Here is a 14,353-nt window from a genome sequence, read left to right as displayed (position 1 = left end):
CCTGTTTGCAGGAAGTGGAGAAAACGGCCAAGATGGAACTCTTCCGGAGGAGCAGTCTTGCCTTCGCACCAAGACACATACTTCCTCCAGATACGGTGATAATGCCTCGATGTCACCTCCTTCCTAGCCTTTATCAGAGTAGGGATAACTGCCTCCGGAATGCCCTTCTCCGCTAGGATCCTGCGTTCAACCGCCATGCCGTCAAACGCAGTCGCGGTAAGTCTTGGAACAGACAGGGCCCCTGTTGTAAGAGGTCTTCCCTGAGAGGAAGAGGCCACAGATCTTCTGAGAGCATTTCCTGTAGTCCGGAAACCAGGCCCTTCGAGGCCAATCTGGAACGATGAGAATCGCCTGAACCCCTCTTCGTCTTATGATTCTCAGTATCTTTGAGATGAGAGGAAGAGGAGGGAACACACAGACTGACTGAAACACCCACGGTGTCACCAGTGCGTCCACTGCAATCGCCTGAGGGTCCCCTGACCTGGCGCAATATCTCGGAAGTTTCTTGTTGAGGCGTTAAGCCATCATGTCTATTTGAGGCAGACCCCACTGACTTGCAATCTCTGCGAAGACTTCCTGATGAAGTCCCCACTCTCCTGGATGCAGATCGTGCCTGCTGAGGAAGTCTGCTTCCCAGTTGTCTACACCCGGAATAAAGACTGCTGTCAGAGCGCTTACATGACTCTCCGCCCATCGAAGAATCTTTGAGGCTTCTGCCATTGCCACTCTGCTCCTTGTGCCGCCTTGGCGGTTTACATGAGCCACTGCTGTGATGTTGTCTGACTGAATCAGAACCGGCAGACCTTGAAGTAAGGTCTGCGCCTGACGAAGGCCGTTGTATATGGCCCTTAATTCCAGAATGTTGATGTGTAGACAAGCCTCCTGGCTTGACCACAGACCCTGGAAGTTTCTTCCCTGTGTGACTGCTCCCCATCCTCGGAGACTCGCGTCCGTGGTCACCAGAACCCAGTCCTGGATTCCGAACCTGCGACCCTCTAGAAGGTGAGCACTCTGCAGCCACCACAGGAGAGATACCCTGGCTCTGGGGGACAGGCGGATCATCTGATGAATCTGTAGATGTGACCTGGACCACTTGTCCAGACGGTCCCACTGAAAGGTTCTGGCATGGAACCTGCCGAATGGAATGGCCTCGTAAGATGCCACCATTTTCCCCAGCACTCGCGTGCAGTGATGTACCGACACCCTTTCTGGCTTCAACAGGTCCCTGACCAAGTCCCGCAGTTCCTGGGCCTTTTCCGTCGGGAGAAAGACCCTCTTTTGTCCCGTGTCCAGAATCATGCCTAAGAAAGGCAATCTGGTTGTTGGAACTAACTGTGACTTTGGCAGGTTTAGAATCCAACCGTGGTGTTGTAACACCCTCAGGGAGAGTGATACTTTGACAAGCAACTGTTCTCTCGATCTCGCTTTTATCAGGAGATCCGCCAAGTATGGGATAATTGTGACCCCCTGCTTGCGCAGGAGCACCATCATCTCCGCCATTAATTTGGTAAAAATTCTCGGGGCCGTGGACAGCCCAAACGGCAACGTCTGAAATTGGTAGTGACAATCCTCCACCACAAATCTCAGGAACGCCTGATGAGGTTGATAAATGGGGACATGAAGGTATGCATCCTTTATGTCTAGAGACACCATATAATCTCCCTCTGCCAGACTTGCAATGACCGCCCTGAGTGACTCCATCTTGAACCTTTTTAAGTATAGGTTTAAGGATTTTAAATTTAGCATGGGTCTGACCGAACCATCCGGTTTCGGGACCACAAACAGGGTTGAGTAATAGCCCATCCCCTGCTGCAGCAGGGGAACCTTGACCACCACTTGTTGGAGACACAATTTTTGAATTGCTGCCAAAACTACCTCCCTCTCTGGGGAAGAAGTCGGCAGTGCCGATTTGAAAAACCGGCGAGGAGGCACCTCTTCGAATACCAGCTTGTACCCCTGGGAAACTGTCTATTGCCCAGGGATCCACCTGAAAGTGAACCCAGACTTGGCTGAAAAGATGAAGACGTGCCCCCACTGGAGCGGACTCCCCCAGCGGAGCCCCAGCGTCATGCGGTGGATTTAGTAGAAGCCAGGGAGGACTTCTGTTCCTGGGAACTGGCTGTAGCTGGCAGCTTTTTCCCCTTGCCCTTACCTCTGGCAAGAAAGGAAGATCCCCGAGCTCTCTTGGATTTATGCGGCCAAAAGGACTGCATCTGATAATGTGGCGCTTTCTTAGGCTGTGAGGAAACATAAGGTAAAAAAGTTGATTTACCAGCAGTAGCTGTGGAAACTAGGTCCGCGAGACCTGCCCCAAACAACTCCTCACCCTTGTACGGCAAAACCTCCATATGCCGTTTTGAGTCGGCATCACCCGACCACTGTCGGGTCCACAGTGCCCGCCTGGCAGAAATCGCCATAGCGTTTGCTCTGGACCCCAGTATGCCTATATCCCTTTGAGCCTCTCTCCTATAAAGGACCGCATCCTTAATATGCCCCAGGGTCAATAAAATAGTTTCCTTATCCATCGTATCCATATCCGCAGATAAGGTATCGGTCCACGCTAGTACAGTGCTACAAACCCACGCCGACGCTATTGCCGGTCTGAGTAATGTACCGGTATGTGTGTAAATTGACTTCAAGGTAGTTTCCTGCTTCCGGTCAGCAGGATCCCTGAGGGCCGCTGTATCCTGAGACGTCAACGCCTTGTCCACCCTTGGTGAGGATTCCCACCGTATCCTGTCCTTGATAGGGAAAGGATACGCCATAAGAATCCTTTTGGGAATCTGCAGCTTCTTATCTGGAGTTTCCCAAGCACTTTCAAATAACTCATTCAATTCAAAAGAAGGTGGAAAAGTAACCTCAGGCTTCTTTTCTTTAAACATGTGAATCTTAGGATTAGGCACCACGGGGTCATCTATAATATGCAGCACATACTTTATAGCAATAATCATATAATGAATACTCTTTGCCAATTTTGGCTGCAACCTCGCATCATCATAATCGACACTAGAGTCAGACTCTGTGTCGGTATCTGTGTCAACTAACTGAGAAAGCGGCCGCTTTTGAGACCCAGAAGGTCCCTGTGACATAGGGAAAGGCAGGGTATGACCCTCTGTGTTGTCCCTGGACTCTGCTTTGTCCAAACGTTTGTGCAATAAATTCACATTTGCATTTAAAATATTCCACATATCCATCCAGTCATTTGTCGGCGTTGTCGACGGCGACACTACACTCATGCGCTCCACCTCCTCCCTAGGAGAGCCTTCCGCTTCAGACATGCCGACACGCACGTACTGACACACCACACACTCAGGGAAAGCTCTATCTGGAGACAGTTCCCCCACAAGGTCCTTTGGAGAGACAGAGAGTATGCCAGCACACACCCAGCGCCAATAATCTTGGGAAAAGGAAAAAATATTACCCAGATACAGCGCTATTCACTGCGCCCAATTATGTGCCCGCCCCCCTCCCTTCTTTAAAACCCTCTGTCATCGGTGATCAGCAGGGGAGAGTCCGGGGAGCCAGCTTCTCAGCGTGTGCTTGAGGAGAAAATGGCGCTGGTGAGTGCTGAGGGAGATGCCCCGCCCCCTCAGTGGCGGGCTTCGGTCCCGCTCTCTCTTTAAACTGGCGGGGGCTCTGAAATAATATCAAAATGAGTAATTATATTCCTAAAAGCCAGTGCTGAGGTCTACATTGCAGGCCAGGGCGCCCCCCCCCCCCCGCGCGCCCTGCACCCCACAGTGTGCTCTGTGTGTGTGTGTTGTGGGAGCAATGGCGCGCAGCGTTACCGCTCTGAAGTCTTCTGCCGCCTGTGAAGTCTTCTGCCTTCCTATACTCACCCGGCTTCTATCTTCCGGCTCTGCGAGGAGGACGGCGGCGCGGCTCCGGGACGAACCGCTAGGGAAGACCTGCGTTCTGACTCCCTCTGAAGCTAATGGTGTCCAGTAGCCTAAGAAGCAGAGCCTAGCATTTAAGTAGGTCTGCTTCTCTCTCCTCAGTCCCACGATGCAGGGAGCCTGTTGCCAGCAGTGCTCCCTGAAAATAAAAAACCTAACAAAATAATTTATTTTCAGGAAGCTCAGGAGAGCTCCCTGTAGTGCACCCAGTCTCCTCTGACACAGTATTAAACTGAGGTCTGGAGGAGGGGCATAGAGGGAGGAGCCAGTGCACACCCATACCTAAAGTTCTTTTTAGTGCCCATGTCTCCTGTGGAGCCCGTCTATTCCCCATGGTCCTTTCGGAGTCACCAGCATCCTCTAGGACGTAAGAGAAACATTATATGGCCACTAAATACTATCTACTGCACTCACATAGTTATGGAATAATGGAAGGGTACAGTATAGAGAAATTATTTACTTCCATATCAAGGTAAGAGCATATAGCCAACAATAATACAACTCACTGCAAGGCGGAAAAGGGTCAAATTACTGAAAGTTTGCAAAATGGAGAAAATATCAAACGTAAATGGAACTGTTCATATCACCATCAAATCCATTACTGGGAATACACAGTAATACAATGTAATATATTTTACATGCCAGGTCTGCATCATTACTGACACTCTAGTTTCCTCGGGCTTTGTTGAGGATGCTGTTACCAGACCCAAAAATTTCTGTTCTCCAGTTATCGTTGTTTGGCGATTCACAAAAGGTGACAGCATCATACAACAAGACCAGACACCTGATGCCTTATGGAAACTCTACAGGCGTGTCTGGGAAATAGAACAATGCAAGCCCACATCTCTGTAACAGTTATGGTCATTCGGCTAGACAGAGGCAGGGATATTATATGTTTGCCAGGGATGGACATCTCCTTTAAAGCTGGAATAATCTCTAACAGTACCACAGGCTCAGTTTAGGACATGTATCGAACTTAGGTTGTTGAGATATTTGCTGGCAGTGTCAAACTGCATTAAACATGTAGTGGTCATAGAGATCAATGAAGAACTCCCCCTCCCCTTACAGCCCTGCAGCATATTAGAAAGGGTGCATTTAAACTGCTTTGGTATATGACCGGGAAAGAGTGGATGCCACAGAGATGGGTGATTTCTATGATCATCAACAAAAGCTTTCTTATAAACTGTTAGGAGAACCATTGGCTCAACAATTTTGTGAGGTGGCCAATGCCAAGAGGAAGTATGGAGAAAGTCCAGGGTAATTTTTTGGATGATATTTTAGGTATGGTCACCAAATGCTAGTAGTAATTCTAGCACTCTGCACCGGTCATAACCTTTGCAGTTCCTCTTTCCTGCCTGGGGTGTCACGCTCTGCTCTGGTGCTTCTAGCACACTCTGGCCTGTATGTCATTGCTGAGATACAGACCAGAGTGTGCTAGAAGCACCAGAGCATACAGTGACATGCCACGTTGGAAAGAGGAACTGCATGGGTAGTGCAAGGTTCTAGAATGAACACTAAAATGCTGAATTACCACAAAGTCTAAATCATTCCACATACATTACGTATACGTACATTCCACATATGATACCTATATGTTATGCAATGACCGAGTTAGGAGTATAATGTTGCAGTTTGGCAGCTTTGTTTTTCACTTCAAAGAAAGTGGAACCCTACCATACAGTAAACATGGCAAACACCTTTTATTGACTCAGGAGAATTGAAAAGCCCAAATGTGAAACCATATAGAGTAAATGTAAAAATTTTAAAGAACCAGTTTATTTATTTTTTAACTTGGACAGTTTTATAAAACACCGTAGAAATCAGCACCGGGGGATGGGGAGAATAAAACAAAATTTTACACATGTTCCCGTGTTGTACAAGAAGTTTTGATGAAAGGAAAGTGCCTTACAACAAAGGAAAATCTTTTTCCATGAGATGCAAAACAGACTATTGTATTTCACATAATATTTATACTTCAAAAAGTACAATATTAATACAGGCTTGTCAGTTTCAAATAAACAGCAGTTTGTTAGCGGTACGGATTCTTCTTCTTTAAATTAAACCCATTTACAAATTATGAAAAGTAGTAGTGGTCCAACATTCACTATTGAACATGTACTTGCCTTTTCTAACAAAATTGTAATAATTCTAATAAAAAAACAAAACAACTCCCATCTATATATATTGGTTATATGAATGAAACAACCCACGTGTTCCACAATCACTATTCACAAATAAAATAAAAAAAAGAGATGGGGAAAAAGTCACATAATACTGTAATATCCTACTAGTTTCTTTTTTTTACCTCAGCAGAAACGGCATGACCCTGAATGATTTACAGTGAATGATGGATTAAACAAAAGCCATTACAATTCATTCAGGATCCACCAGCTAGATTTATGACCATCTAAAGAATAAAAACATAAAAAAGGAATGAAAAATATGTCTTCCTAAACTCATACGGATAAGCGCAATACTTCAGAAATACTCTAGCCAGCAGGAAAAGTACTTTAAATAAACCCTTTAACTGCCAATGCCCAGGTCAATACATTTGCAGAGAAACAAAACTAATGACTTTGAGAAACCTTAATTATTAAATATTTGTGCTTCTAGATCAAAAAGCAGTAATTCCACAAGAGCGTGACTGCAGAAGGTTATGTATGCCTGTACTAATTCCCATGGACACTTCCTGGCTAGAAAACCACAGCCATTACTCCTGTAGTCATTACATAGACTGGGGTAATTCTGTTCCACTGTCTTTAGGGAGCGTGTTCAGTGCTGAACCAAGTGCGTCTGTGCTGCAGGGCAAGGCAAACCAAGTAATATCTCTCATTTGGGGCCAATTTAATCCTTCTGAATGCTACTACTTACAGCATGTGTCCATGCACTACAAACATGATGGAACACAAACAGTAAATTACAGCCTTGTTTTAAGCCTTATTAATGGGTCTAGGTTTCTGGACATCATTATGTTTCTTTTTGTAAAGATAATAAGTTTTAGGACCCTAAACAAAAGATAAGTTGATGTTATGTTTCACAGAACAATTTCCCAAGACAGCCGAGCACTTGCGTGTGTAAGTGTGGGGGGTTTCACCACTGACACTGTTGGTTAGGTTTAAGCTCTCAAAAAAAAAAAAAAGAAGGAAAATGCACAAAGGTCAAAGATAAAATAATAAATGTGAAAGGAGTATGCTGTGTATACTGTATAATATTACATAAATCTACCAATAAAACAACCCTCCCATGAGCGATTGTGACAAACAAAATTGTTAAAACAAAAAATATGTATACAATTGTGGCTTGCAAAACAACTGTATTAACCAAACTAGTTTTAAATATTGTATTGCACTGGGTATAGCTCAAGACTGTAGTTGTAAGTGTTCCAAAATATCAAACCTTACACCACAGGGGATCAGACTTATGTTTTCAGTTGGAGTCCTATGCCTTGTAATTATTATAATGCATTTTATTGATGTTGCTTTCATGAAATGTACAAAAGCACATTAGTGATTTTACCAAGAATTAAATGGATGCAGAACAACTGTTGAAGACAGGCAATCTGCACAATTTGTCATTACCATTTATATACGAGTGCAGTTGGGCATCAGTTAGTGAGGGGTCAAAACGTTTTACACAATTAGAATCTTAAGATTTCATTCTTCACTCAATGTTACCCCCAATACTTATTGTTCTTCAGAATAACAGTAACACTTTTGTAGGGAAGATTTATTTTACGTCCCCTGAAAAAAAAAAAAAAGGCTTGTCCAGCGTTGCGCAAGTATATTAATGAATCAGGACAGGATATAACTGAATACTATAAAACCTATTTTAGAGTATCTATGGAGATGGTTAGAGAGGCCGTGACCCCCAAGATGAAAACCTTTGTAGGGCTTCAAAAGGCTCATAGCTACCAGCGCTGGTTTATTCAGGATCCCCTTGCATTGCCTGTCACAGGAAGCAGAACTAACCTGCTTAGCTACATGATGAAATCTATATTGGTTTTAAAGGAAAAGGTTATAACAGAATTGTTAGATTAGTAGCATAGAAATGTTCTGTAAGAAACAAAGACTATTACATGCTAAGTGTGTTTGTGTTCCTTTCTCTGCTTTTTCTGTTAGTGCTAGAGGCACGCTGTGGTACTTATAGAAAAAGATTACTACTTGAAAAAGAAAATTGGGATCATAACCTACCTCTTCACGACTAAAATCTTAATGGTTCACTGGTGACCTGATTATCTACTACCTCAAAGCTTGGAAATTATTGCCTTGTCTTTTGTCATGTGATTATCAAAAATTGCTAATAATTATAGTTCTATAATTTTAAGATTGGAAGAATCATTAAGTTCAATTAAAACATCAAACATGGTCCACTAACCAAGGGCAAGCAAATTCAAAATAGCCTTTATGGAAATAATAAGAGTTTAATAAAAATAAACTAAGAAAAAATAATAATAAAAATAAAACAAAAAAGGAAAAACATAAAACAAATGTTGGGCATAAAAAAAACAAAAACAGTGATGAATTCACAGATTATCAAGCCACTGCAACTTCTTCAGGCATTCAACTGTTATGGTAAATATTCAGACAGTAGTCATTTAGCAGCAATGATTCGGCAATAAATAACGCATTGTGTCTCAGTCCTGCACGAGAATTGCAGCTATAGTCACATTGACAGCTGTAAACTACTGGCTTTAACAGCAAAGGAGACCTCAAAACGGACTGTACAAACTTTGTCACACTGTGACAACAAATATTAAAAAGAAATAAAACAAAAAAGGAAATCTGCAGGCCTGAAATAAAACATCTCCACTGTAGGCATGTCAGTGATGACAAATCACCATAGTCCACCAGAATTAAAAGTTGCCACCGAAGCTTCTGATATTTGTATGAAACTGTGATAGGAAATACATCTTAAAAGAGCATGCTTTGTCTTCTGTTCTTGCCATGCCCTGAAAACAAGACAAAAACACAAGTTAACAGTCCATATAAACAATGAGAAAACAGGGATGGGGCTGAAAATGACCAAGGGTCTATAGTGAGAAGTGGAGGAGCTGTGACCAGCGGATGTGGTCAGAGCCATGTGGGCGAGTACACCCCTACCCTATCATCCCCACTGCCTCCCTAAATATGAAAATGGAAATACAATAGTATGATTTGTGGCAGTCTGTGTGGCAAGCTGGGTGTCATCTTGCCATCAAGCAGATGAGCCTATTTTTATTTGCAGGCCTGAAGCGTTGGTCCTATCAGCTCCATTGTTAATGTAACCCCATTGTTCATCTATCTGGAAATTTATGGAACAAACAAAGATTACAATGGAAATATTAGAATGGATAAATCAACTGACAATGTTTTATATGCTTATCAAGCATTTATCTGGGAGTATCGTAACACGTTAATGTGCATTAAGGCAAATATTAAAGTAACTTAAATGCTAAATATTAACTAGTATTTTGAAGCGATAAAACAGGATTAGGATTTAGGGGCTGCTTTTAGCCTGGAATACAAGATGCATCTGCGATTGACTGTGGGAATCATCTTTCAATGTTGAAGAAATAGTAAATTAAAAAAATAGCAGTTATTTTACAAAAAGTACTGTATGTATGTATTCAAATAAATAATGTTCAGGCCCCATGGCAGATTCAATTGGAGATCCTAATCTTGGTCACAAGGTACAGGTTAGGAACACTTTAAATCATCGCTGATATACCAAATCACTAAACCATATCTTAATACTACATTTCCCTTTGTACCAAAACATCTTCTACATGAAACCATATTTTAGCTACTTCATTTGGTGCTGCTGGATCTAACTGAAGCACACAATTAGTATTGTCAGACAACAGATGTTTAGAAGATCAGACCTGGTTACATTATTTAGCATGGACACGATCTCCAAACATACTGTATATCAGCAGGAGTCTTATGTATAATAAAACACACCAGTGTGTGTCTATATATCCGTTTTAGAGAACTCCTCCTGGTGGACAAGTGACTAGACGACTGGACGACTGGTTTTCTATGCTAGAGGATCTTAGGAGTATATAAGATTCAGATAAGCATTTATTTCCCAATCTAAAGGATGCATGTAAATGGCACTATACTCTTTATATTTTGTACTCGTTACCTCTCATTTTTTTTATTATTTAGAAATCCTTGATCTAATGCTGCTGCAGATTACAGAAGAGGAGCTGAAAGTACTTTAAAACACATACACAGATATAAATAAAAAGTTTGCGTACTCATGCAACATAAGGTTTCGCATTAACGCTTACATTTATATCGTGTTTAACAGTGTTAAAGCTAGAACACTGAAAATTAGTAAATTACTCTGGATGAAGACCAATGAATAGAATGGTTTGTAGGCAGAGCCAGTCCATGGAAAGATTTCTGCATCCAACATCCAAAAGGGCCAAACAGGCTAGTAATGAGGGCACATCATGACTAGCGCTATTAAGTAATGGGCTGGAATAGGGGCCACATGAAAATGATCAAGAGCCTATTGAGCAGAGGAGCAGAGACCAGTGCTGTGTTTGTAAGCACCACCCTACACCATCAGCCAGAATATCTCCCTAAATATTTAAAAGAATAAATAGGATTTTAATTACCTACCAGTAAATCCTTTTCTCGTAGTCCGTAGAGGATACTGGGGTTCCATTTAGTACCATGGTGCATAGACGGGTCCACTATGAGCCATGGGCACTTTAAGAATTTGATAGTGTGGGCTAGCTACTCCCTCTATGCCCCTCCTACCAGACTCAGTCTAGGAAACTGTGCCCGAGGAGACGGACATACTTTGAGAGAAGGATAGATAAAAATAGTGGTTAGATTCCAAACCAGCACACACAAACAGAGGAAAGCTATGCTAACCCAACTTTAAACAGGAACAACTGAACCAACAATACTTAACCAAGTAACAGTGCAGAAAGAACGAAGCACCGGGCGGGTGCCCAGTATCCTCTACGGACTACGAGAAAAGAATTTACCGGTAGGTAATTAAAATCCTATTTTCTCTTTCGTCCTAGAGGATACTGGGGTTCCATTTAGTACCATGGGGATGTACCAAAGCTCCCAAACCAGGTGGGAGTGTGCTGAGGTTCCTGCAGAACTGATTGACCAAATTGAGGGTCCTCAGAGGCCAAAGTATCGAACTTTTAGAACTTAGCAAACGTCTTCGAACCAGACCAAGTAGCCGCTCGGCAGAGCTGTAAAGCCGAGACACCCCGGGCAGCCGCACAAGGAGAACTCACCAACCTAGTAGAGTGGACCTGTACAGATTTTGGAACCGGCAAACCTGCCATGGAATAAGCATGCTGGATAGTGAACCTGATCCAGCGTGCAATTATCTGCTTTGAAGCAGGACACCCAATTTTATTGGGATCATATAGAATGAACAGCGAGTCGGATTTCCTGTGACGAGCTGTCCTCTTCACGTATACCTTCAAAGCCCTCACAACATACAAAAACTTTGAAGTAGCAGAGGTTTCTGTGATAAACGGAACCACAATAGGCTGGTTGATGTGAAACGCAGACACCACTTTAGGAAGAAATTGCTGACGAGTTCTGAGTTCAGCTCTGTCCTCATGGAAAATGAAATAGGGGCTTTTGTGAGACAAAGTCCCCAGCTCAGACACACGTTGTGCTGAAGCCAAGGCAAACAGTGTGACGGTCTTCCACGTAAGATATTTTACGTCCACCTCCTGTAATGGTTCAAACCAGTCCGATTGGAGGAACTGCAGCACCAAATTGAGATCCCAAGGTGCTGTGGGAGGCACAAAGGAAAGGCTGGATACGTAGAACTCCTTTAAAAAATGTCTGGACATCAGGGAGAGAAGCCAATTGTTTTTGAAAGAAAATGGACAAGGCTGAAATCTGGACTTTTATGGAGCCCAGACGTAGGCCCGCATCCACACCTGCCTTCAGAAAAAGCAGGAAATGTCCCAGGTGAAATTCTACCGCAGATTAAGTTCTGCTCTCGCACCAAGAGACGTATTTCTTCCAAATACGGTGGTAATGTTTAGACGTTACCCACTTCCCGGCTTGGATCATAGTCGGGATACCCTTGTCTGATCCCTCTTCTGGCTAGTATCAGCCGTTCAACTTCCATGCCGTCAATCGGAGCTGCGGTAAGTCCTGATAGACGAACGGGCCCTGTTGCAGAAGATCCTTGCGAAGAGGTAGAGGCCAAGGATCTTCGAGGAGCATCTCCAAAAGGTCCACATACCAGGTCCTTCTTGGCCAGTCCGGAGCAATGAGTATTGCTTGAACCTTTTCCCTTTTTATTCTTTTGAGAATTCTTGGGATCAGAGGAAGCGGAGGAAACACGTACACCATCTGATGGACCCATGGAGTTGTCAGAGCGTCTACCGCCACTGCTTGTGGGTGTCTCGACCTGGAACAATACCGCTTGAGCTTTTTGTTGAGACGAGAGGCCATAATGTCGATTTGTGGATATCCCCACCGACGTGTCAAGCACCTGAACACTTCCGGGTGAAGGCCCCACTTCCCCGGGTGCAGGCCGTGTCTGCTGAGGAAGTCTGCTTCCCAGTTGTCTACTCCCGGAATGAAGACCGCTGACAATGCCATAGCGGTTTTTTCTGCCCAGAGGAGAATTCTTGACAACTCTGACATTGCTGCTCTGCTTCTCATTCCGCCCCGTCGGTTTATGTACGTCACTGCCGTCACATTGTCCGACTGGACCTGAATGGCGCGATCGTGAAGAGAAGAGGCCTGCAGAAGGGCGTTGTATATGGCCCTGAGTTCCAGAATGTTGAGTGGAAGGGTGATTTCCTGACTTGACCATCTTCCTTGAAACTGCACCACCTGGGTAATTGCTCCCCAACCTTTGAGGCTTGCGTCCGTGGTTAACAGGATCCAGTTCTGAATTCCGAACCTCAACGAGGTGTGAAATCTGTAGCCACCACAGAAGGGAGATCCTGGCTTTTGGTGACAGACGGATCCTCTGGTGCATGTGAAGATGCGATCCCGACCATTTGTCCAACATATCGAGCTGGAAGGATCTTGCGTGAAACCTTCCGTATTGAAGCACCTTGTAAGAGGCCACCATCTTCCCAGAAGGCGAATGCATAGATGCACCAATATCCGGGTTGGCTTCAGGACATCCCAAACCATCGACTGGATTACCAATGACTTCTCCTATGGAAGGAACACTTTCTGTGACTCCGTGTCCAGTATCATTCCGAGGAATGGGAGCCTCCGTGTTGGCTCTAGGTGAGATTTCGGAAAGTTCAGAATCCACCCGTTATCCTGGAGAAGTTTTGTTGAGGTCAATGTTGTTGAGCAACCTCTCCCTGGACGGCACCTTTTTCAGAAGATCGTCCAGGTACAGCATTATGTTCACTCCCTGCTTGCGAAGGAGAAACATCATCTCTGCCATCACTTTGGTGAATACCCTCGTGCTGTGGGGAGACCAAATGGCAGGTCCTGGAACTGGTAGTGACAGTCCTGCAGTGCAAACCGTAGATAAGCCTGATGAGGCAGCCAGATCGGAATGTGAAGGTACGCATCCTCGATATACAGAGACACAAGGAATTCCCCTTCCTCCAGACCTGAGATCACCGCTCTCAGAGACTCCATCTTGAACTTGAACACTCTTAAGAACGGATTCATGGACTTGAGGTTCAGAATTGGTCGTACCGAACCGTCCGGTTTCGGTACTACAAACAAGTTAGAATAGTACCCCTTGTTGTGCAGATGAGGTGGAACTGGAACAATGACTTGAGTCTGTACCAGTTTTTGGATGGCCTGCTGTAAAGTTATACTTGCCTTTTGTGAAGCTGGTAAGCCTGATTTGAAGAATCTGTGAGGTGGGAGCTCTTGGAACTCCAGTCTGTAGCCATGGGAAATAAGATCTATGACCCAGGGATCCCGGCATGAACTTGACCAAATGTGACTGAAGAATTTTAGTCGGGCTCCCACCTGGCAGCCTTCCAGGCATCGCGGTCCCCTGTCATGCTTAAGGATTGGAGGAAGCAGAGTCTGAGCTCTGTTCCTGAGCACCTGCATTTGCTGGCTTGCGTAGTTTACCTCTTGCACCACTGGAAGACGTAGAAACACCTCTGGATTTTCCCTTAAACTTGGTCATCCGAAAGGACTGTAAATTTGAAGCTGAATAAGCTTTCCTGGCTGGGTTAGCTGCGGAAGGAAGATACGCAGACTTACCCGCAGTAGCTTTGGAGATCCATTTGTCTAGTTAGTCTCCAAACAAGGCCTCTCCTGTGAATGGCAGGCCATTCCTGGAGTCCGCATCAGCAGTCCACTGGCGTAGCCACAAGCCCCTGTGTGCTGATACTGCCACAGCGGTCGTGCGTGCATTAAGCAAACCAATCTCTTTTACGGCTTCCACCATAGAGTCCTGAATATGCTGCAGGAGCAAAACATCCCCCCTAGACAAGGAATCTGACCCCTCAATTAGGTTACCTGACCATTTAGAAATGGCTT

The 14,353-nt window shown here is 44.4% G+C and overlaps 1 protein-coding gene across 6 annotated transcripts in view; it reads right to left on the bottom strand.

The window, feature by feature from the left end:
* Positions 1 to 5,652: 5,652 nt before the first annotated feature.
* CDK17 (cyclin dependent kinase 17) overlaps positions 5,653 to 14,353 on the bottom strand; it is a 408,374-nt gene continuing 399,673 nt past the window's right edge. For all 6 annotated transcript variants that reach the window (XM_063927754.1, XM_063927751.1, XM_063927752.1 and 3 more), the window contains one exon: positions 5,653 to 8,844. In XM_063927754.1, the coding sequence (XP_063783824.1) occupies positions 8,807 to 8,844 (38 nt within the window). In that variant the 3' untranslated portion in view covers positions 5,653 to 8,806. The remainder of the gene's footprint in view (positions 8,845 to 14,353) is intronic.

Source organism: Pseudophryne corroboree, chromosome 6, assembly GCF_028390025.1.
Source record: "Pseudophryne corroboree isolate aPseCor3 chromosome 6, aPseCor3.hap2, whole genome shotgun sequence".
Lineage (NCBI taxonomy): Eukaryota > Metazoa > Chordata > Amphibia > Anura > Myobatrachidae > Pseudophryne > Pseudophryne corroboree.
The sequence above is the reverse complement of the archived record's forward strand: the minus strand, read 5'-3'. Positions and strand labels throughout refer to the sequence as shown.